At 55.2% G+C, this 25,650-nt stretch overlaps 2 protein-coding genes and 1 pseudogene across 5 annotated transcripts in view; 1 reads left to right on the top strand and 2 right to left on the bottom strand.

The window, feature by feature from the left end:
* Positions 1-547: 547 nt before the first annotated feature.
* ZSCAN10 (zinc finger and SCAN domain containing 10) lies at positions 548-4,964 on the top strand. The gene is made up of 5 exons (XM_032257902.1): positions 548-943; positions 1,173-1,440; positions 1,665-1,729; positions 1,896-1,953; positions 3,213-4,964. The coding sequence occupies exons 1-5, from the start codon at positions 548-550 to the stop codon at positions 4,766-4,768; spliced, it is 2,343 nt and encodes a 780-aa protein (XP_032113793.1). The 3' UTR covers positions 4,769-4,964.
* A 6,934-nt stretch (positions 4,965-11,898) lies between these two features.
* LOC116536338 lies at positions 11,899-12,042 on the bottom strand (annotated as a pseudogene).
* Positions 12,043-15,191: 3,149 nt separating this feature from the next.
* MMP25 (matrix metallopeptidase 25) overlaps positions 15,192-25,650 on the bottom strand; it is a 16,877-nt gene continuing 6,418 nt past the window's right edge. For 2 of the 4 annotated variants that reach the window (XM_032257891.1, XM_032257890.1), the window contains exons 2-9: positions 25,188-25,636; positions 24,787-25,079; positions 18,656-18,832; positions 18,479-18,560; positions 18,264-18,346; positions 17,530-17,682; positions 17,195-17,452; positions 15,721-17,037 (exon numbers count right to left, since the gene is read on the bottom strand). In XM_032257891.1, coding sequence (XP_032113782.1) covers positions 16,766-17,037; positions 17,195-17,452; positions 17,530-17,682; positions 18,264-18,346; positions 18,479-18,560; positions 18,656-18,832; positions 24,787-25,079; positions 25,188-25,336 — 1,467 coding nt within the window. In that variant the 5' untranslated portion in view covers positions 25,337-25,636 and the 3' untranslated portion in view covers positions 15,721-16,765. Of the gene's footprint in view, positions 17,038-17,194; positions 17,453-17,529; positions 17,683-18,263; positions 18,347-18,478; positions 18,561-18,655; positions 18,833-24,786; positions 25,080-25,187; positions 25,637-25,650 lie in introns of all 4 variants that reach the window. The other 2 variants (XM_032257888.1, XM_032257889.1) reach the window with 2 other exon arrangements.

Here is a 25,650-nt window from a genome sequence, read left to right as displayed (position 1 = left end):
CTGAGGCAGGCAGATCACCTGAGGTTGGGAGTTCAAGACCAGCCTGACCAACATGGTGAAACCCCATCCCTACTAAAAATACAAAATTAGCTGGGCATGGTGGCGTATGCCTGTAATTTCAGCTACTCAGGAGGCTGAGACAGGAGAATTGCTTAAACCTGGGAGGCAGAGGTTGCAGTGAGCTGAGATCACACCATTGCGCTCCAGCCTGGGCACCAAGAGCAAAACTCTATCTCAAAAAAAAAAAAAAAGAGCTTTAAAAAAAGCAAATATTTTTGGCCAGGATCCATCTTGATTCTCCAACTGGCTACATCAGGAAGAAGGGAAGGACAGGTTGTTTCTCTTTCAGGGATGCTTACCCAGTGAGAAAAACAATTCCCCTGGGTCTGTGTGTTGGGTGTCTTTTAACATCGATGATGGAGGCATAGGGCTGGCTTCCTTGCAGCAGATCCTAACCCAGGGTGTTCAGCTCTGCAGGTGTGGGAAGAGAGGAGGAGAGAGACCCAAGAGCGGGGCTTGCTGCAGGGAGGCATCCCCACAGTGAAGGATGCTTGAAGAATCAGTCCCAGCTGCCCTGGAGCAGGAGCAGCTGGGGGAAGTCAAACTGGAGGAGGAGGAGGCTACTGGCCCAGAGGACCCCAGGCGGCCAGAGTCCAGGCTGAGGCCCGAGGTGGCTCACCAGCTATTCAGATGCTTCCAGTATCAGGAGGACATGGGGCCGAGGGCATCCCTGAGCCGGCTCCGCGAGCTCTGTGGCCACTGGCTGCGGCCGGCTCTGCACACCAAGAAGCAGATCCTGGAGTTGCTTGTGCTGGAGCAGTTCCTGAGTGTGCTGCCGCCACACCTCCTGGGCCGCCTGCAAGGGCAGCCGCTCAGGGACGGGGAGGAGGTGGTACTGCTGCTGGAGGGCGTCCACCAGGAGCCCAGCCACTCGGGGCCACTGGTGAGAGGGTCGGGGCAGCGGGCTGAGCAGCGTGGGAATGATGGGGACTTGATCCACACAGTGAGGAATCTCTGGAAACGTCACTTTCCCTCACCTGACCATTCCTTCTTCACCTCCTAACTCCTCTCCTGTCTGACTCTCACCCTGTCTCTGTCCCATGTCCCCTCGGAGTTGGTAGGACACAGGTTGCCACCCCGGGAGTCGCTTAACTTGAATGTGTTTTGAGCAGGATTTTAGTTGTAATGCTGGCAAGAGCTGTCCCCGTGCGGACATCACCTTGGAGGAACAGGGGTGTGTTTCCCAGGTCCCCAGCCACAGCCCCAAGAAGGAAGTGCCGGCAGAAGAGCCTCCAGTGCTGGGCCTATCGGATAAGCCTCCCCCACCCCTGCCAGAGCCTGCCAAACCTGCTGAGCTGGGACAGTGGAGACTTCCTTCAAGTTCAAAGCAGCTGCCGAGCCCAGGGCCCCAGAAGACATTTCAGTCCCTGCAAGAAAGCAGTGAGGAGCTTGTGCCCTAGGAGGCCAAGGACTGGATGTTGGGGGAGGGGCATGCCTGGATGTCTGGGGTGGGGTGAGAAGTGGGGCCTCCACAGGTGGCAGGGACAGGAGCGTGCCAAGATGCCTTCACAGGGCCTTGATGATGGGGTGCATGTCCTTGCAGCCACATGGCAGGCAGGGCTGCCTTCTAACGTGCTTCCTCCCCTCTTCCCCAATGCTGTCAGGTCCCCAGGGCCCCTCGCCATGGCAAGAGGAGACTTCCCGAGATCAGGAGCTGGTGGCTGTGCTGGTGAGCTGGGCTACACCCCAGGGAGTTCTCAAGCCCCAGGAACTTCTCTGCCATTGCAGCTTAGCTAATCTGCATCTGCCCTGATTCAATCCTGCAAAGCGTTCAATTCCCCACAGGTTTCTGAAGCATGTTCCTCACTCACCAAGGGTTTCTGCTCTTGATACAGGAGTCCCTGACCTTTGAGGATGTGCCAGAGAATAAGGTGTGGCCTGCACATCCTCTGGGTAAGCAAACCTTCCCTGGAGCAGTGACCACTGATCACTGATGCGTCTTTCTTTTCTTTTACTTTCTGTCTCTCTCTCTCTCTCTCTCTCACCCTTTTTAGAGATCAGGGTCTCTCTATGTTGCCCAGGCTAGTCTCAACTCTTGGGTTCAAGTGATCCTCCCACTTCGACCTCCCAAAGTACTAAGATTACAGGCATGAGCCAACAGGTCCGGCCAACACTTTCTTTGAAGTTCCAGACCCCACCTGACCTCTGTCACCCAGACTGTGGCACAATCAGGGCTCACTGCAGCCAGGACCTCCTGGGCTCAGGTAATCCTCCCACCTCAGCCTCCCAAGTAGCTGGGACTACAGGTGTGTGCCACCATGCCCAGCTAACTTTTTGTAGCAATGGGGTCTCACTATATTGCCCAGGCTGGTCTTGGAACTTCGGGCCTCAAGTGATCCGCCTACCTTGGCCTCCCAAAGTAGGAGGCGTGAACCACTGTGCTTGGCCTTTCTGGCTTTTGTAAGGGGCTATTTTGATGTTTTCTTTTTAATTTTTACTTTTAGGCTCATTGTATCTGGTATAATTGCTGGCTGTTAATTTTGAACTCTTAAAATAGGCAATCAAAGGAATCATTGCTAATGGGTATGGGGTTTCCATTTGGGGTAACGAAACAGTTCTGCAACTAGATATTTATGATGTTGACACAACCTTGTAAATATACTTGATGGCCAGAACTGGACACTTAAAAACAGTTATTGTGGTAAATTGCAGGTTTTATGTATTTTACTGAAAAAAAAAAGAGGAGCACCCTCACTTGGCCCCCACCCTCTCTACCCACCTACCAGGTTTTTTGTTGTCGTTTTGAGATGGAGTCTCGCTTTGTTGACCAGGCTGGAATGCAGTGGCACAATCTCGGCTCACTGCAACCTACCCCTCCCGGGTTCAAGCTATTCTCCTGCCTCAGTCTCCCAAGTAGCTGGGACTACAGGCATGTTTTGTCACACCCAGCTAATTTTTGTATTTTTTGTAGAGACGGAGTTTCACCATGTTGCCCAGGCTGGCCTCAAACTCACCCCTGACTTCAAGTGATCTGCCTGCCTCGGCCTCCCAAAGCGCTGGAATTACAGGCGTGAACCACTGCCCCTGACCTTTCATCGACCAGCTTTGCAGGATCCTGGGTTTCTTTCTACTTCCAGGCCAATCTGGTTCTGGCGATTGGTAGGAGTCCTGGGAATAAGCCTGACCATCTCTTGTTTTCTCTTGTTTCCTAGGATTCAGAAGCAGAACTCCAGACAAGGAGGAGTTTAAACAAGAAGATCCCAAAGGGGCTGCCTGGCCCGCTGCCATCTTAGCAGAGTCCCAGGCAGACAGTCCTGGGGCGCCAGGAGAGCCTCCCGCCCAGACACTCGGACCGGGCTCTGCGGACAGCGGCCCCAGTCAAGATGGGTCCCTTGTTGGTGGCAGTGAAATACTGGAGGTCAAAGTGGCCGAGGGCGCCCCCGAGCCCAATCCGGAGTTGCAGTTCATCTGCGCGGACTGCGGGGTGAGCTTCCCGCAGTTGTCTCGCCTGAAGGCGCACCAGCTGCGCTCGCACCCGTCCGGGCGCTCCTTCCTGTGCCTGTGCTGCGGAAAGAGCTTCGGCCGCAGCTCCATCCTCAAGCTGCACATGCGCACTCACACGGACGAGCGGCCGCACGCCTGCCACCTGTGCGATCACCGCTTCCGCCAGAGCTCGCACCTGAGCAAGCACCTGCTCACCCACTCCTCCGAGCCCGCCTTCCTGTGCGCCGAGTGTGGCCGCGGCTTCCAGCGCCGCACCAGCCTCGTGCAGCACCTGCTGGCGCACGCCCAGGACCAGAAACCGCCCTGCGCGCCTGAGAGCAAGGCCGAAGCGCCGCCGCCAACCGAGGTCCTGTGCTCCCACTGCGGCCAGACCTTTCAGCGCCGCTCCAGCCTCAAGCGCCACCTGCGGATCCATGCCAGGGACAAGGACCACCGGTCCTCTGAAGGCTCCGGCAGCCGCCGCCGGGACTCTGACCGGAGGCCCTTCGTGTGCAGCGACTGCGGCAAAGCCTTCCGGCGCAGTGAGCACCTGGTGACCCACCGGCGGGTGCACACGGGCGAGCGGCCCTTCTCCTGCCAGGCTTGTGGCCGCAGCTTCACGCAGAGCTCGCAGCTGGTCAGCCACCAACGGGTGCACACCGGCGAGAAGCCCTATGCCTGCCCGCAGTGTGGGAAGCGCTTTGTGCGCCGGGCCAGCCTGGCCCGCCACCTGCTGACCCACGGTGGCCCTCGGCCCCACCACTGCACCCAGTGCGGCAAGAGCTTTGGCCAGCCCCAGGACCTTGCCCGCCACCAGCGTAGCCACACGGGCGAGAAGCCCTGCCGCTGCAGCGAGTGCGGTGAGGGCTTCAGCCAGAGCGCCCACCTGGCGCGCCACCAGCGCATTCACACTGGGGAGAAGCCCCACGCGTGCGACACCTGCGGCCACCGCTTCCGCAATAGCTCCAACCTGGCCCGCCACCGCCGCAGCCACACAGGCGAGCGGCCTTACAGCTGCCAGACATGTGGCCGCAGCTTCCGGCGCAACGCGCACCTACGGCGGCACCTGGCTACCCATGCGGAGCCCGGGCAGGAGCAGGCCGAGCCCCCACAGGAGTGCATGGAGTGCGGTAAGAGCTTCAGCCGCAGCTGCAACCTGCTGCGACACCAGCTGGTGCACACGGGCGCCAGGCCCTACTCTTGCACGCAGTGTGGCCGCAGCTTCAGCCGCAACTCCCACCTGCTGCGCCACCTGCGCACCCATGCCCGCGAGACGCTTTACTAGCTTAACCCACCTTCCGCCAGCCATGCCCTGCGCCCACCTACCTGGGGTCCTCTACAGCAGAGGCCTGCAGGAATGTCCCTTCCCACCATACCGCACGTCCCTCTGCCTCCACTTCCACAACTGTCCTTCCCTGTCCCAGGCATTGGTTCCCAGCCTCAGCAATGTAATTAAAACGCCCAAAGTAAAATGGCCTTCTTCAAAATGGCCCCTCTTTATTTCTTTATAAGCCCACAAAAATTCGAACTGTCAGCTTTCCCTCTGGGGCACAGGGACACAGCTATGACTTCTGGAGTAGGCAGCCTGGGAGCAGGTGTGGGGAGAGGGCTGCCACCCAGAGTGGGGGAGAAGGGGAGATGTCAGCCATCACAGCCAGCCGTAGGGAGGACCAACGAATCTGACCCTGGAATGTTTTTTCCTCTGGACACTACCCTTGATCTGTGCTGTGCAGTAACTACTCACTAGTCACATAAGACTCCTTAAGTTGGCCGGTGCTCCTAGGACTTTGGGAGGCGGAGACGGGTGGATCACTTGAAGTCAGGAGTTCGAGACCAGCCTGACCAATATGGTGAAACCCCTGTCTCTACAAAAAATACAAGTATTAGCCAGGTGTGGTGGTGTGCACCTGTAGTCCCAGCAACCAGGGAGGCTGAGACAGGAGAACTGCTTGAACCTGGGAGGCAGAGGCTGCAGTGAGCTGAGATCATGCCATTGCACTCCAGCCTGGGTGACAGAGTGAGACTATGTCACCAAATGTCACAGGAGAAATTCCTCTCGTGGAAGACCCCAGAGAAGGTCATTTCAAGGAGCTGGGATCAGTTAACTGAAAGATGGAGGGTGAGGAGCTGGGAGAGGCCACATTTGAAGCACAGGAAGCCCTCCTGATTTATTGAGTGCCTACTGTGTGCCAGGGAAGGTACTGGGTTATTGAGTGGAATGAGGGGAAGGCGCCCTGGGAAGGATGTGGGAGGGGTGGCCCAGGCAGAGGGAGTAGCAGGAAGCCAGGTGGGGGAAAGGAGGAGCCCCAGCTGCAGCTGCACAGCATCTGTCCTAGAGAGGGACAGGAAAGCTCCTGATGGCTGGCCTGACAGGACAGCCCTGAGCTCATGTGCAATGGGAGGCCTGCAGAGGGCGCAGGCAGGGAGGGGTTTCTTCTCTAGCAATAGTCACTTCTGCTTTGGCTACTGCGTGGAAATGACTTGAGAAAGGCAAGGCCGGGGACGCCCGCAAGGAGGTGGAGACAGTGGGGCTGCCAGAGCCCCTGGGGACCACAGCACAGCAGGAGGGATTTCTAGGTAAGAGGAAGCCATGGGGGACATGAGAGCGGTGAGTCGTTGGGGACACGGGGTCACTGGAGAGGTCAGGGAAATGGGAGAAAGAACTTGAACGGTGGTAGAGGGGAGATCCCACATGTGGCCCAGGGTAAGATGAGTCAGGACCGGGCCCTGGCTGTGGGTGGCCCCTCACAGCTGGGGGCTCCGGCCAGAGATAGTCCTTCCAGGGTAACGGGGCGTCAGAGTGATCTGCAGGATGTGAAGGACAAAAGCCTGCAGGGCCCTTTGAGGCTTTGCAGAGAGGAACTCGGGATCCAGCTGCCTCTTTCCTCAGGAAGGCTGGGGACACCCTTCTTCCTGGTCACCTCCCCTAGCCCTGCAGGAGCTGCTGGGACAGGGGCTGGAAGCAAGCAGGGCCCTCAGGGTGACCAGGATCACTTCAGGTGAATGTCAGGGTCACTGTCCAGCTGTCTCCCCTGCTGGGCTCTAGGCTGGTCCCAAGGAGTGCTTGTTCCAAAACTCAAGACTGTAACCTTTTTTCTTTATAAATTACCCAGTCTCAAGTATTCTCTATAGCAGTGTGGAAAGGGCCAGACCAGGGAGGGGCATACTGACCCCCAGGAATGTTACTGGTCCCCAAGCCCTTCACATCCTCAAACAGCCAGCGCCCCTCCCAGACAGTGGGCTGAGCCCTGTGACAGCTGCTCAGGGAGCCTCCCCTGCAGGTGTTTGCTCCTCCCCAGGCCATGGCCCGTTTCCCCCTCCTCCTTCCTGCTCAGACCGAAGACCAGAGTCATGGAACCCCAGGATGGGATGGGACGAGCCAGGCCAGGGCCCCCAGTCCCATCTTTATCTTAGCAGCTGCTGGTGGTTGCCAAGCCTCCCCTGAGCGGGAGAGGCTGGTCTCTGAGTCAGCAGAGGCAGGAAGTGGAGGAGCCTCTGCAGGACCAGGAGACCATGGCCTCCGAAATGGTGAGAGGTGCCCTCCCAGGCGTTTCTTCTGGCTGCTCCAGGCTCTGCAACTAACTGCAGTGTGGTGAGGCCTCAGGCCCAGAGATCTGACCCCTGCCTTCTTGCCTCTACCCTGAAACCAGGGTCCAGTGGGGGGCTCCTGAGTCTCCTTCTGCCCCAGCCCCTGGGGCCTCTGATCTTGGGAGAAAACCAAGGAGATTTTGTGGCCCCAGCCCTGCCAAAGGGATGAGGGCAGAAGAGGGAGCCATGACAAGAAAAATGGGGCCCCAAAGTCCCTTGCGCCACAGGCCCAGGGGTGGTGGTCAGGGAGCCGCTTCTGTGCTTCCAGCTCTGTGATCAAGGATGCATCAGGCTAAAATCCTCTAGTCCTCAACCAACCCACCAGGGCACGGAGACCCATGCACTGTTATCCATAAGAAAGTCAGGGGCTGCTGGATGTGATGGCTCATGCTTATAATTCCAGCATTTTGAAAGGCCATGGTGGGCGGATCACCTGAGGGCAGGAGTTTGAGACCAGCCTGACCAACATAAGAAACCCCTTCTCTATTAAAAACACAAAAAATTAGCTGGGTATGGTGGCACATACCTGTAATCCCAGCTCCCCTGGAGGCTGAGGCAGGAGCATTGCTTGAACCCGGGAGGCGGAGGTTGTGGTGAGCCAAGATTGTGCCATTGCACTCCAGCCTGGGCAACAAGAGCAAAACTCTGTCTCAAAAACAAGAAAAGAAAAAAAAGACGGGGGCCTGGCCTTGCTCTTCCACATCTGTAACCCCAGTATGTCCATCGGATCCACATTCTCTGCTGTCACTACTGGGCCCCCTGCCTCCCTGTGCCCGCCTGTCAGAGAAGCCTGCAAGCAGGCACCTGATTCCATTTGAGCAACTGTTATTTTATTGTATTGCTTTCAGGGGAAAGTATGAATGCAGTGCCCACTACCACAGATGATGCGATCAAGCGTCCCACACTTGTGGAAGTCACAGGGGTCAGCACATCCGGAGTGCAATGGAGATGGTTTGGCATCATGTCCCACCCAAATATCATCTGGAACTGTAATCCCCACATGTCAAGGGAGGGACATGGGAGGAGGTGATTGGATCATGGGGGCGGGTTCCCCATGCTGTTCTGGTGAAACTGAGTGAGTTCTAATGAGATCGGATATTTTAAAAATGTTTGGCAGTTCCCTGCTTTCTCTCTCCCTCTCTCTGTCTCTCTTCTGCCACCATGTAAGACATGCCTTGCTTTCCCTTCGCCTTCAACCATGATTGTAAGTTGCCTGAGGCCTCCCCAGTTTTGTGGTACTGTGAGTCAATTAATCCTTTTTTCCTTATAAATTACCCAGTCTCAGGTATTCTTTGTAGCAGTGTGAAAATGTACCAATAGAGAAAATTCATAACAGGCGTGGCTACTGCTATAAAATAACCTGAAAATGCGGAAGCAACTTTGGAGCTGGGTGACAGGAAGAGGTTGGAGCAGTTTGGAGGGCTCAGAAGAAGACAGGAAGATGTGGGAAAGTTTGGAACTTCATAGAAACTTCTTGAATGACTTTGAGCAAAATGCTGATGGTGATACGGAGAATTAAGTCCAGGCTGAGGGGATATCAGATGGAGATAAGAAACTTGCTAGGAATTGGAGTAACGGAGACCCTTGCTGTGCTTTACCAAGGAGACTGGTAGCATTTTGCCCCTGCCGTGTGGTGCTTTGAACTTGAAAGAGATAATTTAGCTTGTCTTGTAGCAGAAATTTCTTTTTTGTAGGGCAGGGGTGGGCTGGAGTGCATTGGAATGATCTCGGCTCACTGCAACATCGCAGTCCCTGGTTCAAGTGATTCTCCTGCTTCAGCCTCCCGAGTAGCTGGGATTAGAGGTATGTGCCACTACACCTAGCTAATTTTTATTTTGTTTTGTTTTTTTGCTTTGAGATGAAGTTTTGCTCTTGTTGCCCAGGCTAGAGCGCAATGGCAAGATCTTGGCTCACAACAACCTCTGCCTCTTGGGTTCAAGCGATTCTCCTGCCTCAGCCTCCCAAGTAGCTAAGATTACAGGCGTGGACCACCTTGCCTGGGTAATTTTATATTGTTAGTAGAGACGGTTTCTCCATGTTGCTGAGGCTGGTCTTGAACTCCTGACCTCAGGTGATCCACCCACCTCGACCTCCCAAAATGTTGGAATTACAGGTGAGCCACTGCACCTGGCCTAGTTTTTGTATTTTTAGTAGAGACAGGGTTTCACCATGTTGGCCAAGATGGTTTCGTCTCTATCTCCTGACCTCGTGATCCACCCACCTCGGCCTCCCAAAGTGCTGTGATGACAGGCGTGAGCCACCGCTCCCCACCAGCAGTAGAAATTTCTAAGCAGCAAAGCATTCAACACGTGATCTGTCTTCTCCTGAAACTGCCTGGCTCTATGCACTCACAAAGAGCTGCTTTAGAAGTAGAACTTACACTTAAAAGGGAAGCAGACTGGAAAAGATTGGAAAGTTTGCAGCCTGACGGTATGGTAGAAAAGAAAAACCCATTTTCTGGAGAGAAATTCAAGTTAGGCGCAGGACCCCGCTGCTCTGTGCAGCCTTGGGACATGGCGGCCTGTGTCCCAGCCATCCCAGCTCCAGCTGTGGCTAAAGAGGGCCAAGGTACAGCTCAGGCCGTACCTTCAGAAGGTGCATGTCCCAAGCCTTGGCAGCCTACACGTGGTGCTGGGCCTGCAGGTGTGCAGAAGACAAAAGCTGAGCTTTGGGGACCTCTGCCTAGATTTCAGTGATGTAGGGAAATGCCTGCACGACCAGGTAGAAGCCGGCTGCAGGGCAGGGCTCTCATGGAGAACAGCTACTAGGGCAATGCAGAGGGGAAATGCAGGGTTGGAGCCCCCACGCGGAGTCCCCACTGGGGCACTGCCTACTGGAGCTGTGAGAAGAGGACCACTGTCCTCCAGACCCTAGAATGGTAGATCCACCAACAGCTTGTACCGTGTGTCTGGAAAAGCCACAGGCATTCCACACCAGCCCCTGAAATCAGCTGTGGGGAGTGGACCCTGCAGAGCCACAGGGGTAGAGCTGCCCAAGGCCCTGGGAACCACCCCTTCACCAGCGTGCCCTGGATGTGCAGCATGGAGTCAAAGAGATCATTTGGGAGTTTTAAGCTGTAAGGAGTGCCTGGCTAGATTTGGGATTGCCTGGGGCCTATAGTCCTTTTTTGGCCAATTTCCCCTATTTGGAATGGGAACATTTACCCAATGCCTGTACCCCCACTGTATCTTGGAGGTAGCTAACTTGCTTTTGAATATACAGGCTCATAGGCAGGAAGGACTTGCCTTGTCACAGGTGAGGCTTTTTATTTGGACTTTTGGGTTAATGCTGGAATGAGTTTAGACTTTGGGGGATTGTTGGGAAGGCATGATTGTGTTTTGGCATGTGAGAAAGACGTGAGATTTGGGAGGGTCCGGGGCAGAATGAGATGGTGTGGCTCTGTGTCCTCACCCAAATCATCTCAAATTGTAATCCCCTCATGTCAAGAGAGGGGCCCGGTGGGAGGTGACTGGATCATGGGGGTGGTTCCCCCAAGTGGTTCTGGTGTAAGTGAGTGAGTTCTCACAAGATCTAATGTTTTCAAAGTGTTTGGCGATGGACTGGGTGCGGTGGCTGACAACTGTAATCCCAGCAGTTTGAGAGGCTGAGGCAGGTGGATCACCTGAGGTCAGGAGTTCGAGACCAGCCTGACCAACAAGGAGAAACCCCATCTCTACTAAAAATACAAAATTTGCCAAGCGTGGTGGCACATGCCTGTAATCCCAGCTACTCAGGAGCCTGAGGCAGGAGAATCACTTGAATCTGGGAGGTGGATGTCGCAGTGAGCCGAGATTTCACCATTGCACTCCAGCCTGGGCAGCAAGAGTGAAACTCCATCACAAAAAAAAAAAAAAAAAAAAAAAAAAAAAAGTGTTTGGTGGCTGGGCACAGTGGCTCACTCCTGTAATCCCAGCACTTTGGGAGCCTGAGAGGGGTGAATTACCTGAGGTCAGGAGCGTGAAACCAGCCTGACCAACATGGTGAAGCCCCATCTCTACTAAAAGTGCAAAAGCCAGCCGGACATGGTGGTGCATGCCTGTAATCTCAGCTACTCAGCAGGCTGAGGCAGGAGAATCGCTTAAACCCTGGGAGGTGGAGATTATACTGAGCTGAGATCATACCAGTACACTCTAGCTGGGCGACAGAGTGAGACTCTGTCTCAAAAAAAAGAAAAAAAAAAAAAAAAAGAATGTAATAGAACCTAATAAATCACAGACACTTCTAACATCATCTAGTATCCCAGTCCCTCATAAATAAAGCGTGGCCTTCATATAACCATTTTACAAATGAATGAGCAACTCTGGGATACTTTCCAGCGGCAAGAGCCGTGGGGAAGGCCAAAGAAGAGCACCTGTTCCCAGACAGGCGGAGCTTTCACGGGGTCCTGGCAATGCAGCAGTATTGTGTAAGGGAGTGAGTTCTCACAAGATCTAATGTTTTAAAAATGTTTGTCAGTGGACTGGGTGCGGTGGCTCACAACTGTAATCCCAGCAGTTTGAGAGGCTGAGGCGGGTGGATCACCTGAGGTCAGGAGTTCAAGACCAGCCTGACCAACATGGAGAAACCCCGGCTCTACTAAAAATACAAAATTTGCCATGCGTTTTGTGGTATTAGGTGGCTGTGATCACAGGAGCATGGTCAAAAGGGCAGTGCACTCTAGCCTGGGTGACAGGAGCAAAACTCCGTCTCAAAAAAAAAACAAAAAACAGTGTTTGGCAGTTCCCCCTGCCGACTTCTCCTGCTGCCATATAGAACGTGCCTTGATTGGCTTTCACCTTCCCCCATGATTGTAAGTTTCCTCAGGCCTCCCCAGCCCTGTGGAACTGTGAGTCAATTAACCTTCTTCATAAATTACCCCGTCTCAGGCATTCTTTATAGTGATGTGAAAAATGGACTAATACAGAAACGGATAAGCCTTTCCCTGGGAAAACCACCTTTGTGATCACGGTATCTCCTCTGCCAGGTAAGTATAAGCAAGTTTTATTAAGATGCCGTCGTGACAGTGCCAGGTCAGAGCTGCAGCAGGAACGCCAGGAGGGGGGTGGGGCACAGGAGAGTGGAGGGAGAGATCAGGATGGGGACATGGTGACAGGGAGGGCAAAGGTGGTGTCAGTAGCTTCCCTGGGGTTCAGAGCACTTCTAGGGGGTCAGCTCCCCCTTCCCCATCGTGAGGCTCCTTAAGGGCTGTAAAAAGGACATGAAGAGCTCTGCCAGAGAGCAGTAGAAACTCTCAAACTCTTTCCAGAAGGTCTGTACTTCATGGACCACGTCCGCCACCTTCTTCACCCAGGCCAGAACCATCTGGCACCACGTCTGCAGCTGCTGCAGCATGGCCTGGAAGCCCTCCTTGGGCTCCTCGGGCTCCTGGGTTTCGGGATCCTCAACTTCCTGGACAGGCGGTCTGTTGCCTCTGCGCCATAATGCATCTCTTTCTTTTTCAAGTAGAGGAGTGAGCTTCTGTGGAATGGGGGCACCATTCAGGGTCTGCAGGTGGGGGTGTCAGCCCCAGGCCCTGGCCACACCCAGGCCTCTCAGCCTTTACCTGAGTCTGGGAGATGGAAGCCCACAGGTGTTGGTTTCTTGGCCACAGCACCATGGACAGGAGGGACTTTTCCCAGACTCCCCTTCTCTGCATTCCCCTCCATGGCTGTGACACGATGGCTGTGTCTGCTTGGTCACGAGGCCAGGGCCCCCATTGTGGCTTGAGTTGAACGCAGGGCTCTGCCACTGTGTGCTGGGGGAGGCTGGGGGCAGCTCCTAGCTGTGCACCCCCAGCTCAGGGGCTGGGCACACCCTGCCCACACCGACATCAAGACAGGGCAGGGGTCTGCCAGGCATGGTGGCTCGCACATGAAATCCAGCACTTTGGGAGGCCGAAGCGGACAGATCACAAGGTTAGGAGTTTGAGACCAGCCTGGGCAACATGGTGAAACTCTGTCTGCACTAAAAATAGAAAAAAAAAAAAAAAATTAGCCCAGCATGGACACAATGTGTCCCATTATATTCTCAAAGGGGACCCGGAGAGACAGAACCTAGAAACCACGCTTTCCTGGTGAAATCTTCACTTGGGTGGACTAGACACTGGTTGTCACCTGCCTGCCACTTAGGAGTCCATTCCACTGCGTGCAGCCCCCTCTCCACAGTTAGGAAGTCCAGATCTTTCCCTGAGCCATCTCTGAATTGTGGAGTGGGAGAGAGAAGGAAGCCACTCCTGCACCAGCTAAAGCCTTGCTCTAGGCTTCAGCTCCAAGAGACTGTCTCTCGCCCGGCAACCCTAGCCCCTCCGCGACTCTCACAAAGGCCACCATCCAAAGGCATCTTGTCATCCATCCAGACTGTTCCCCGTTTTTATAGCTTTATGGTGACGTAATTCACAGGCGATGCAATTCAAAGCAGAGAACTGTGTGAGTATCGCCACCACCCACTTTAGAACATGTTCATCACCTGAGAGGAATCCTGCCTCTGCGACATCACCACCAATCCTCACTTCCATGGACAACCACTCATCTACTTTCTTTATTGTTTTCCTTTCCTTTTTTTCTGAGGTGGAGTCTTGCTCTGTGGCCCAGGCTGATGTGCAGTGGCACGATCTCTGCTCACTGGAATCCCTGCCTCCTGAGTTCAAGCAATTCTCCTGCCTTAGCCTCCTGAGTAGCTGGGATTACAGGCACCTGCCACCATGTCCAGGTGATTTTTATATTTTTACCAAAAAAAAAAAAAGAGACTGGGTTTCCCTCCGTTGGCCAGGATGGTCTTGATTTCTTGGCCTTGTGATCCGCCTCGGCCTCCCAAAAGCTGAGATTATAGGCATGAGCCACCATGGCTGGCTTATTTTTTATTTTATTTATTTGTTTTGAGTCTAAGCCTCACTCTGTTGCCCAAGCTGGAGTGCAGTGACATGATCTTGGCTCACCGCAACCTCTGCCTCCCAGGTTTAATCAATTCTCCTGCCTCAGCCTCCGGAGTAGGTGCAATTACAAGCACATGCCACCACACCTGGCTAATTTTTGTATCTTTAGTAGACACAGGGCTTCAACATGTTGGCCAGGCTGGCCTTCAACTCCTGACCTCCTTTGATCCACCTACCTATGCCTCCCAAATGCTGGGATTACAGGCGTGAGCCACCGCACCCGGTGAGAACATACCATTTTCAAATGACACCATTTAAAAAATAAAAGTAATCACTTTCACATGACATTTTTGTGTAGCAGACATAAAGCTTTAAAGGTTGTCAAACTCTGCATGGAGTCACGAGGCAGTCTCTTCCACAGTGGCCATCCCTCCGCTAGGTGCCTCATAACCAACTTTTGAGTTCCTCTCTGCTTCCTCCTCCCACTCTTCTTTCTTCTTTTTCTTATTTATTTATCTTTTTTTTTTAGTTTTTGTTTTTTTTTTTTTTTGAGAGGGAGTCTTGCTCTGTTACCCAGGCTGGAGTGCCGTGGTGCAATCTCGGCTCACAGCAACCTCCCTCAGGTTCAAGTGACTCTCCTGCCTCAGCCTCCTGAGTAGCTGGGATTACAGACTTGTTCCACCATGCTGGGCTAATTTTTTTAAAATATATTTTTAGTGCAGACAGGATTTCACCATGTTGGCCAGGCTGGTCTCAAACTCCTGACCCCAAACGATCTGCCTGCCTCGGCCCCTCACAGTGCTGGGATTACAGGCATGAGCCACCGAACCCTCCCCAACTCTTTATTTTTAGATTCTCCATCAACCCTGGGTTCCTTCTTCTGCAAAGCAAGGAGATTCAGGTCGGTCCAGTTCCCACCACCACACTTCTCCCCAAGTCCATCAATGCTCAGAAGAAGAATTTCTGTCTATTCTTTTTTTTTTTTTTTTTTTAGACAGAGTCTCGTTCTGTCACCAGGCTGGTGTGCAGTGGCCAAATCTCGGCTCACTGCAACCTCCGCCTCCTGGGTTCAGGCAATTCTCTTGCCTCAGCCTTCCAAATATCTGAGACTACAGGCCAGTGCTACCACGTCCAGCTAATTTTTGTATTTTTAGTAGAGATGGGGTTTCATCATACTGGCCTGGATGGTCTCCATCTGTTGACCTCATGATCTACCCGCCTTGGCCTCCCAAAGTGCTGGGATTACAGGCGTGAGCCACTGCGCCTGGCCTGTCTATTCATTTTTATTGTCCTGAGTGGGATGAATAAGCTTCTAAAATACAAGTTTCTGCCTCCTCATACATGGAAAAGAAACTGACAGAGGCCCAAAATCGTTTCCTAGCAGCCTAGAATTCCCAGGTAACTGACCAAAGCCTCCTGCCTGCCATCCTCAAGGGAAGGGGCAACCCTTCCCGGTGGCTGCCCACAGCCTTGGCTCCAGGAAGCACTGTGGGGCCACTGAGGCTAGATGGCAACCTAGGAAGTGGCCCCTAAGTGACTCTACCCATGGAGGTCAGGCCGTCAGTGTGGCTCTGCAGAGAAGATATGAAGAGATTGGTCCTGGGGTGGGGGAACACCACAGAGCCACAGAAATGCCACGAGACAGCCAGCGGCTGGCCCCCACAATGCCCCCAACTAGTGAAAATGCATTTCCTGACCCCACCCTAAGTGAGGATTCAGGGTAAGGTGTGGGATCTGCAAATTTAAATTTCCCAGTAATTCTGATGTGGAATAATCTAGAAGAATAGTTCTAGAAGCAATCATTTAGATCCACAATCTGTGGGGAGTGAGGACAGGGTGAACAAGGTGGCCCCAGGTTCCACCCACCCCTCACTCTAGAACTAGGGCCACCCAGGAGTGCTGAGGAGGCATTGACTGTGCCTGAGCCAGGGTTCGTCCTCGTCTTTCCACCAGCGTTGAGTTGATGGGATCCATGCCGTGTTCTTCAGGGTGCAAGCAGGGAAGGGCTTCTTGGGGATAGAAGGGTGCCCAATTAAATGGGAGGCAGTTCTGGGACCAGGAAGGTGCCCAGGCTGAGTGGCCTGGGGAGGATGGAAACCAGGTTAATGGGGTCCCTCCAGCCACTGATGCCACCACCCCAGATATGGAGCATAGATCCTCATGGGTGGTCTCTGGGCTGGGTCTGGATCTGAGTCCCGGGTCCCCACCAATGTGGCAGTGACTATAGGGGGGCGTCATGGGAGCAAAACGGGGTGAGAAACTGCGGGTGGGAGAGGAGCTGGTGGGAGAGAGACCAGCTTCGCAGTCAGGCCGGTGCCCTAACGATCCAGGAACGCCAGGCACAGTGGTCAGGCGGGGCGGGGCTGCGGAGAGTCCCGGCGCTCGGAGAAAAGCTGGCTCTTCACGGAAAAGGACGGTCCTGCGAAGGCAGCGCGCGGTGGGGAACAGCTGCTGCCTTCGGGTGCCGCCGCGGGCCCGCCCTCCTCGCCGCCCCTTCCGGGCTGGGGAGGGTCCGACCGCCCCCTGGCGGCTTCGGGGAGGAAGGACGGGGGCGGTGACCGACGCTTGGTCTCTGCGCGCGGGCGCCCCCTGGCGCGGGCTCCGGAGGTGGCGCCGAGAGCGCCGGACCCCTCGGAGGCTGAGCCCAGCGCCAAGGGCGACCAGCGCTAGGAGCGACCAGTCCCCGCCGGCGCCGCAACGCGGGAGATCCGCCTCGCTTAGTCCGCGCGCAAGCCCCAGTCCCTGGGAACAGACAAGAGGCCTCCGCAGCGCCTCGCAATCCCGACCCGGTCCAGCGGCGGCTGACTCGGCCGTGGAGGGCGCTGTTCTGTCGGGATGGGCCCATCAGCGGGAGGCGACACCTCCCACCAGCAGGGGCAGGAGGAGCAGCGGGAGGGGCGCGGGCCGCCGTCCTGAGGCCTGGTTGAGCTCGCACTGACAATCGCAGCCTCTGGACTCCGGGGTCGCTTTGGGGGGCCTGGGGGCGCGGGGTCCAGCGCTGGGGGCGGGGCAGCCCAGCCACTCGGGCCCCATGGGCTGGGGGGCATTCGGCTCGGACTTGATGCTGCCCTTGGGGAAGCGCCAGTAGTGGGCGCCCTTGACGAAATAGGTGTCACCTGGGGGAGCAGAGCTTGAGTCCCGGGCCCGCCCCGCCCCGCCCCTCCCTGCTGCCCAAAGACCCCCATTCCCCCAGGGTGGCCTCCACGTCCCCATTCCCCGCACCCCTCTCCCCACCCCCAGGCCCAGTAACCCGCAGGTGCCTGCGCTCCCCACCTGTGTTGCTGACGGTGACATCGTCGGGGGAAGGGGGCGCACCCTCCCAGAGGCTTAGGTCACGAGGGTAGCCGGGGTCCGGGCGCGCCGCCGCCTCGTCGTAGCGCCAGTACTGCCGGCCACGGACCAGGTAGGTCTTCCCATTCTGCGGCCACGAGAACACGGCGTCCACCTCCTCCCCCCAGGGCAGCCCCAGCTCAGTTAGCGGCCGCGCCTCGCCCTCCAGCTGCCGGTCCTGGAACACCCAGAACTGGGGACCTGCAGAGCGGAGGCCGGGAGGTCAGGGTGGGCTCCCCGCACCGGCCCCAGCGAGCCCCGCCGCCGGCCCCACTCACCGCTAAAGAGGAGGATCCGGCCGTCTCGGTGCCGGGCATAGGCGGCCTGCACTACTCTCACCTGGGCGGGCAGACCCTCCCAAAAGCGGTGCAGCCGCGCGGGTCGCGGGGACACCAGCTGTCCCGAGGGCTGGAGACGCCAGAACCAGGGGCCTGCAGGGGACGAAAGAGTCGGCAGAAAGGCATGAAATAGCAGGAGGTCTCCTCCCCCAGGGTGTGCGGCTGGGTGGGAGGGCTCCCATCTGGAAATCAAGGATGCAGTGGATCTAGGGTGACCAGCGCCTCCTGGCCTGCCTGGGGCTTTTCCCTTTTTAGCACTAAAAGCTGCACTGGTCGGTCCTAGTGGCTCAAACCTGTAATCCTAGCACATTGGGAGGCTGATGGGAGAATCACTTGAGCCAGGAGCTTGAGACCAGCCTGGGCAACATAGTGAGAGCCTGCATGTCTACAAAATAAAAAATAAATTACTAGCGAGGCGTGGTGGCCTGTGCCTGTGGTCCCAGCTACTAGGGAGGCTGAGGTGGCAGGATTGCTTGAGCCCAGTATTTTGAGGCTGCAGTGAGCCATGATCGCACCACTGCACTTCAGCCCAGGCAACAAAGCAAGACTCTGTCCCAAAGAAGGAGAATAAAAAAAAGTTTCACTTCCAGGGTAAGCCCACAGCCCCAGTGGGTCACTTGAAGCGAGTAGGAAGTCAACATATGTGAGGTCAGGGGACACGAGAAATGACTCACCTTTGAAGAAGAAAGTTTCCCCTCGGATGTTGGCGATGGCGTCAAAATTGCCCTCACATCGATCAGGGATCGGGGAGGATGGGCTGGGGAGGAAAGGAGAGGTGAGCAGACACTGGGGGCTTGTTTCCTCCAAGGCAGGGACCCCACCATCCCCATCTGAGGGCACTGAGGCTGGGCAGCAGGTCACCCAAGGTCACAGGTGGTGGGGGACTCACCTGTCTGGGGGCACGGCCGGGGGCTGGGGAGGAACCAGGGGTTTCCTTGTGGGCTTGTCATGTGGGGTTTGGGGTGCCTTCCCTGTGGGGAAAGAGGCAAGTGTGGTTCCCCTGGCCCTGCTGCAGAGGACACTGGGCAGGGCACATGATGGTTTGGGGCACGCCCCCTCCCCCTACCATAGAGCTGCTGCAGGCCATCACGGTCATCCTGAGACAGGCGGTACTTGTCTGGGTCACCCACTGGGCCCTGGTAGAAGGGCCTCATGATGGAGTTGGGGGCCGAGGAGTGGCCCAGGCCCAGAGCATGGCCGAACTCATGCACAGCCACTGCAAACAGGTCGGTCCCCTCACCATCTGTAGGGGAAAGTGGGCAGGAGCTGAGGCCACTCCTGCACTGGGAAGGGCGGGCACAGGAAGGCCCTGAGTGCAGCTGCTGGCCAACAGGAACAGCAGGACACCCTTCAGAGATGGCCCCAGATTCCCCTGCCCAGGCCCTCCCCAACCTTCCATCATTCCTGTCTCCAGTCACCCAATCAGCATGGCGGTGCTGGACACTGGACCACAGGCTGAAGAGACCCAGAGAACGCACAGAGGAAGGGGCGATCTTACACAAACAGATGGGCCCCTCCCCTGAAAAGGGAACACTTTGTGCAGAGAAACTTGACAGGGAACAGCTGGGTGTGGTGGCTCCCGCCTGATTTCCCACCACTTTCGGAGGCCCAGGTGGGAGGATTGCTTGAGCCCAGGAGTTCAAGACCAGCCTGGGCAACATAAGGAGACCACTGTCTCTACAAAAAAAAAAAAAATCAAAAGATTAGCCGGGAGTGGTGGCATACGCCCATGGCCCCAGCTACTCAGGTCCCAGGCTGAGGCAGGGAGGCAGGAGGATTGCTTGAGCCCAGGAGGGTGAGCCATGACTGTGCCACTGCAGTCCAGCCTGGACGACAGAATAAGAACCCATCTCAAAAAAAAAAAGAAAGAAAAGAAACTCGAGGGGGCGGTGGGGCTGGGGCAGGAACCTGCAAGGTGTGGGCCATTCTCTGCAGGCAGTGCCACCCCTGGGAGCATCCCCTCCCCACAGCTCCAGTCTATGGTCAGCGACCCCCACCCCTCTCCCCCTTGCCACCCACATCTGCTGGGGATGTAGGTCATTGTCCTTAACCCAAGACCTGCCCCCATTCCTGCCCCCATCCCTCCTCCAGGCACGTTCCTTCCCCACATCCCTTGAGTCCTCCATTCCCCCTCCCCCATCTCCCTACCCACGGCTTCAGCCCCTCATCTCCCCACCCTTTACCACCCCCACTCAGGTCTTCCTCCATCTCCTTGGAAACATGGAGCTCCTGCAGCAGGCACTCTCAGACCGCAGCCTGCTGGCCCCAGCGCCCAGCCTCGCTCCCAGCCTCTTCCCACCACAGCAGCCTCTTCCCTCGGGACTCAGCCCAGGCACCAGGACTGCCAGGACCAAGACGCTTTGCAAGCCCAGCTCATTGATCCGTGAGCTGCCTGCTGGCTCCTGCTCCCACTGCTGAGAGGCCGAAAGAGACCAAGACAGAGACACAGTGTGGCAACACCGCAGGGAGGCACCGATGACCCCATGCCGATCTGTTTCACAACTAGCTCTAAGGTCAGCAGTGTTCGGGCAGATTCATAGGTAATGACTTGGTGAATTGAAAAGCAAATTTCTCTCGGTCCCTAAAGCCACTCGCTAAGTGTCTAAGCATGAAATGTGAGTCCTGAGGGTAGCAAACACATTTTCATTCACTTCTCACCAAACCTGTCTCCTATGCCCATTTTACAAAGGAGGAAACTGAGGTATAGAGACTTCAAGGTAGTGGCCAGGTACCCTGGCTCTGCCGGCCTGCTTCTCAGCAGGGGTTTCAATGGTCTTGGTGAAATCACATTCGCACTGATGAATTTCCAGGTTCACTGTACGTTCTCTTGTTCTTCTGAGTCCTCTTTCTGAGAAACTGGGGGAAGTTTGGTGTCTCAATCAGGGCAACATCAGTCATCTTTCACTTTCTTCCCTGCCTTGCCTCTCCTTGGCCACACTAGGCTTCCGGGCCCTGCACCTCTTCCTGCACCCTTGTCACGCCATGCATCTGGGTAAATTACACAAGCACAACTGTGCAGCCCCAGCCCCATGAGATTCCTAGAGGGCAGTCCACAGGGGCATCTCCTATCATCCTTGCCCCGGGCTCCAGCAGGCAGCTCCATGCCAGGCCCACAGCCCCTCAAGCTTCTACCCAGCCCCAGCTTCCAACTCTCCAATGACAAATGTGTTTCCTGTTTCATCAGGACAGGACATCAATGTCATCTGTAACTTCTGGTGCACTGGGGCACACAGCTGCATATCCCCAAGGTCACCTCCTGCCTCCCACCCTGCCTGGTGTGAGGACTTAGGCTTGATCACCTCCTCCAGGATAAAAACGTCCTACCCCCTTCTATCCATCCAGACCCACCCATCCATCCCTGCCTCTGCTCATGCATCCGTCCATCCATCCATCCCTGCCTCTGCGCATGCATCCGTCCACCCATCCATCCCTGCCTCTGCACATGCATCCGTCTACCCATCCACCTCCGCCTGTATGCATGCATCTGTCCATCCATCCATTCATTCCTTTCTTTGTATCAGCTCATCCAGTGTTGAGTGTTCACGACTCCCTCATCCTAAGACGCTCATTGGACCCATTCCCTCCCCACACCGGTGCTGCACTCTGCTCTCCCTTACCAGTCAAGTTCTCCAGCCAGTGGTCTCAACTCAATCTTCACTTCCTCCGCTCCTCTCACGCCTAACCCCACTGTGGCCTAAATTCTTCCCAACCCGCTGGGCTTACAGGCACTAAAAAAGTCACTTTGTCCCTGGATGACCAAACACAGGCCCATGTAACTTACTGGGCTTGTTTGCTGCCCCCGTCTCGGCTGACCACTTCCTCCTTCACTCTTGTTCTTGATCACCTTTGGGCTCAGTCTTTCTCCATCTCTGTTGAGTCCTCCTCCCCTGCCACCTACCGCTTTGTGGTGGGGTTCTCTGTAGCTCTGCACCTGAACTTCACGTTCCACCCTTTCTTCCCAGAAGCTCGCCAACCCCCATGGACTGCTGGCTTTCAAGGCGGCCGCTAGCCCAGCTCCAATAGCAGCCGGCAATGCACAGAATGTGGCCCGGTCCAGGTCCTGTGCTGAGAGGCGTGGGTGAATCGCTTATTTCATCAGCAAGCCCACTCCGCCAGCAGGTACCATTCTCATCAAATTTCTCAGGCGAGGAAACTGAGTACAATGAGGTTAAGGAAGTTGTTCATTACACGAGGAAGTTCCCTGACTTACTTGAGTTCAACTTTGAAGCCCACATTCTTTTTTTCTTTCTTTTTTGTGATAGGGTCTCACTATATCACCCAGGCTGGAGTGCAGTTGTGGGAACACAGCTCGTTGCTGCCTCAACCTCCCCAGCTCAAGCAATCCTCCTCTCTTAGGCTCCTGAGTAGCTGACACTACAACCATGTGCCACCACGCCCAGCTGAAGCCCATATCTTTTTCTTTTTTCTTTTTTCTTTTTTTTTTTTTTTGAGACAGAGTCTTGCTCTGTCGCCTAGGCTGGAGTGCAGTGTCAGGATCTTGGCTCACTGCAACCTCCACCTCCTGGGTTCAAGCAATTCTCCTGCCTCAGCGTCCTGAGTAACTGGGATTACAGGCATGCACCACCATGCCCGGCTAATTATTATGTTTTTAGTAGAGACAGGGTTTCACTATATTGGTCAGGCTGGTCTCGAACTCCTGACCTCAGGTGATCAGCCCGCCTCGGCCTCCCAAAGTGCTAGGATTACAGGTGTGGACCACTGCGGCCAGTCTGAAGCCTGTATCTTAATGCTGCAGCACACAGCCTCCCCAGCCTTTGCCTCACCCAAACCTAGACAGGGACTAGGCCCCCTCCCCGGCTGCCCCCTTTCCTGGTCACTCAGGCTCTCCAGCAGCCCACAGCCAATGCATTTAATATGAGGCTACAATTCAGGGGTCCTCAGGCAGGACCACCTCCCCTGAATTGCTGTCCCTGCTGCAGAGCTCCCAGAGGATCAGGCTCATCTCCAGCTGAGACCACATCCTCATTCAGCTTCTAGGCTGTTTCTGCTTCCCATTCCACTCAGCAAATGGCCCCTGAGAAACTGCTGGCACAAGAATTTCCCTCTGGAGCTCCACCTCTGGGGAGCCTGACCTCAGACAGAGGAGTCCAAACTCTAGGGCAGGATCCTCAACTTCCCATGCCCACCTGCATGGCCAGCCCGGGCATGCTGCAGACTCACATCCAGACCAGCACGTGTGCCGGACTTCTGCCAGCCTGCTCCTCCCGCTCCCGCTTCCCCACCTGCATTCCCACCTGCATTAACAGCCATCCTCCAAGGGCCTTAACCTCATTGCCCCGTTCCAGAATCCAGCCAGATCTCAATGCTACCCCTGGCCCCCGACTGAAGCTGGTGATATATCTAGAACGCAAAACCCCTTAATGACTCCCTCATTGTCCCAAGTCTTCCACATGCTTTCTAGACCCTTGGTGATCTGGGACCTGCTGCCTTCTGATGCCACATGTTTGCCTTCTGGCCTTGGATGTCCTAGGGCATTTCCCTGTGCATTGGCTCCTCATACCCCTGACTCAGCCGGCTCACTGCTTCCCTATTGTATCTCAACCCTGTGTACCTGGGAGAGCAGAACCCTGTCTGTCTTGTCTTGTGCTAGTAGGCGCTTAGTGTGTATGTGTGGATATTCATACACATATATATATAATTTTTTGAGATGGAGTTTTACTCTTATTGCCCAGGCTGGAGTGCAGTGGTGCAATCTTGGCCCACTGCAACCTCTGCCTCTCAGGTCCAAGTGATTCTCCTGCCTCAGCCTCCTGAGTAGCTGGGATTACAGGCACCCACCACCAGACCTGGGTAATTTTTTGTGTTTTTAGTAGAGACTGGGTTTCACCATGTTGGTCAGGCTGGTCTCGAACTCCTGACCTCAGGTGATCTACCCACCTCAGCCTCCCAAGGTGCTGGGATTACAGGCGTGAGCCACTGCGCCCAGCCAATATTCGTATATATATTGAGGCAATGAAGTCACCTCTTCCAGGAAGTCTCCCCTTGCCCAAGAGCTTTGAACCAACATCTCTGAGCCCCTGCAGGCTTGAGGACTTCCTCTGCTGGGATTCTGTGCAGCTGCGTCACTGTGGTATTGTCATTGCCAGTCACTCTTCTGACTCAGGTGCTGGGCAAAGTTGTGTTTTTGTCTCTGTAACCCCCAGCCTCAGCTGACAGGCCTTTGTGATGGTTCATTGTGTGTGTCAATTTGGCCTGGCTGTCGTGCCCAGCTGGTTGGTGAAACACCAGTATAGATGCTATGGTGAGTGTGCTTTGTAGATGCAATTAACATCTATAATCAGTTGACTTTAAGTAAAGCAGATCACACTCCATAGTGTGGCTGGGGGTGAGGTGGGGACACAGCCAGTCAGTTAGTTCAAGGCCTTAAGAGCAAAACTAAGGTTTTCTGGAGAGCAAAAAATTTTGCCTCCAGACTATAACTGCCTAACAAATTTTGGATTTGCTAGCTCCTACAATCCCTGTGAGCCAATTCCTTAAAATAAATCTCTTTACACACACACACACACACACACACACATATCCTATTGGTTCTGTTTCTCCAGAGACCCCAGTTCATAGAGCCCCCCATCAATAAATATAATTCTTGGCCAGGAGTGCTGGCTTATGCCTATAATCCCAGTGCTTTGGAAGGCCGAGGTGGGAGGATCACTTGAGCACTTGAGCCCAGGAGTTCAAGACCAGCCTGGCAACATAGTGCTACACTACACAAAAAAAAAAAAAAAAAAAAAAAAAAATTTTTTTTTTAAAGGCTAGTCAAGTGAAGCAGTACAAAAAATTTTAAAACTAGCCAGTTGTGGTGGTGCACATCTGTGGTCCTGGCTATGTGGGTGGCCAAGGAGGGAGGATCACCTGAGCCCAGGAGGTGAAGGCTGCAGTGAGCCTTGATCATGTCACTGCACTCCAGCCTGGGCAACATAGTGAGACCCTGTTTCTACAAAAAGTAAAACAAATAGCCAGCTATGGTGGTGTGCACCAGTGATCCCAGCTACTCTGGAGACTGAGGGGGGAGGATTGCTTGAGCCTAGAAGTTCAAGGCTCCAGTGAGCTATGATTGCACCACTGCGCTCCAGCCTGAGCAACAGAGCGAGACCCTGTCTCTTAAACAAAACACACAACAGAAAACATATTCTTAAGACCAGACCAGAAGAGGATCTCTCATAAGAGAGGAGATTTTACCTTTTGACCCAAAAGTCCAGGTCTCCTCATCATCAAAGTGAGTGTCCCCAGAGATGGGGTGCTCCCCGGGGAAGAAGGCATGGGCTAGGGTGCCCCCCACTCCGTCGAAGGGGTAGCTGTCCTGGTGGAAGGCGCTGGCAAAGTCAACGAGGATGTCAGGCTCCTGGCCCTGAGGGGAATCCACCTCATGGAATTTGAGATCTGTCTCCATGCCCCAGGCCATCAGTGCATAGTTCATGAGGACCCGTACGGTCTCCGGCCTCAGCTGGGAACTCTGGGGGAAGGAACGCACCCTGGGGAGAAGGGAGCGAGGTGTAAGGGCGGCTGTGGAGGGTGCAGGCAACCATTCAAAGCTGGGGCCCGGCCGTCCTGCCCAGGGTGCGGGTGACCCAGCGACCTACCTCCACGTCAGGGTGCGCTTCTTCCACACGCTGCCGCTCAGGGCGTACCGGCGCCGACGCCTGACCAGCCCCGCCACCCCCAGCACATCAGGTAGGGAGCAGCGGGGCTTATGCATGGTGGCCACAGTCCTGGGGTCTGCAGGAAACATTTGGCAGGGGAGGGTCCACAGTAGAAGAGCCTGCCTTAATCATGGCACCAGTCAACTTTCTACATGGGGAAACTGAGGGTCAGAAGGGTTAAGAAATGGCCAGGTGCGTAGGCTCACGCCTGTAATCCCAGCACTTTGGGAGGCTGAAGTGGGCAGATCACAAGGTCAGGAGTTCAAGACCAGCCTGACCAACTTGGTGAGACCCCATCTCTACTAAAAATATGAAAATTAGTCAGTTGTGGTGGTCCGTGCCTGCAATCCCCACTACTCAGGAGGCTGAGGCAGGAGAATCACTTGAACCTGGGAGGCAGAGG

This window comes from Sapajus apella, unplaced genomic scaffold, assembly GCF_009761245.1.
Source record: "Sapajus apella isolate SASKATOON/1434 unplaced genomic scaffold, GSC_monkey_1.0 scaffold99, whole genome shotgun sequence".
Taxonomy (NCBI): domain Eukaryota; kingdom Metazoa; phylum Chordata; class Mammalia; order Primates; family Cebidae; genus Sapajus; species Sapajus apella.
This window is presented reverse-complemented; position numbering and strand designations above follow the sequence as displayed.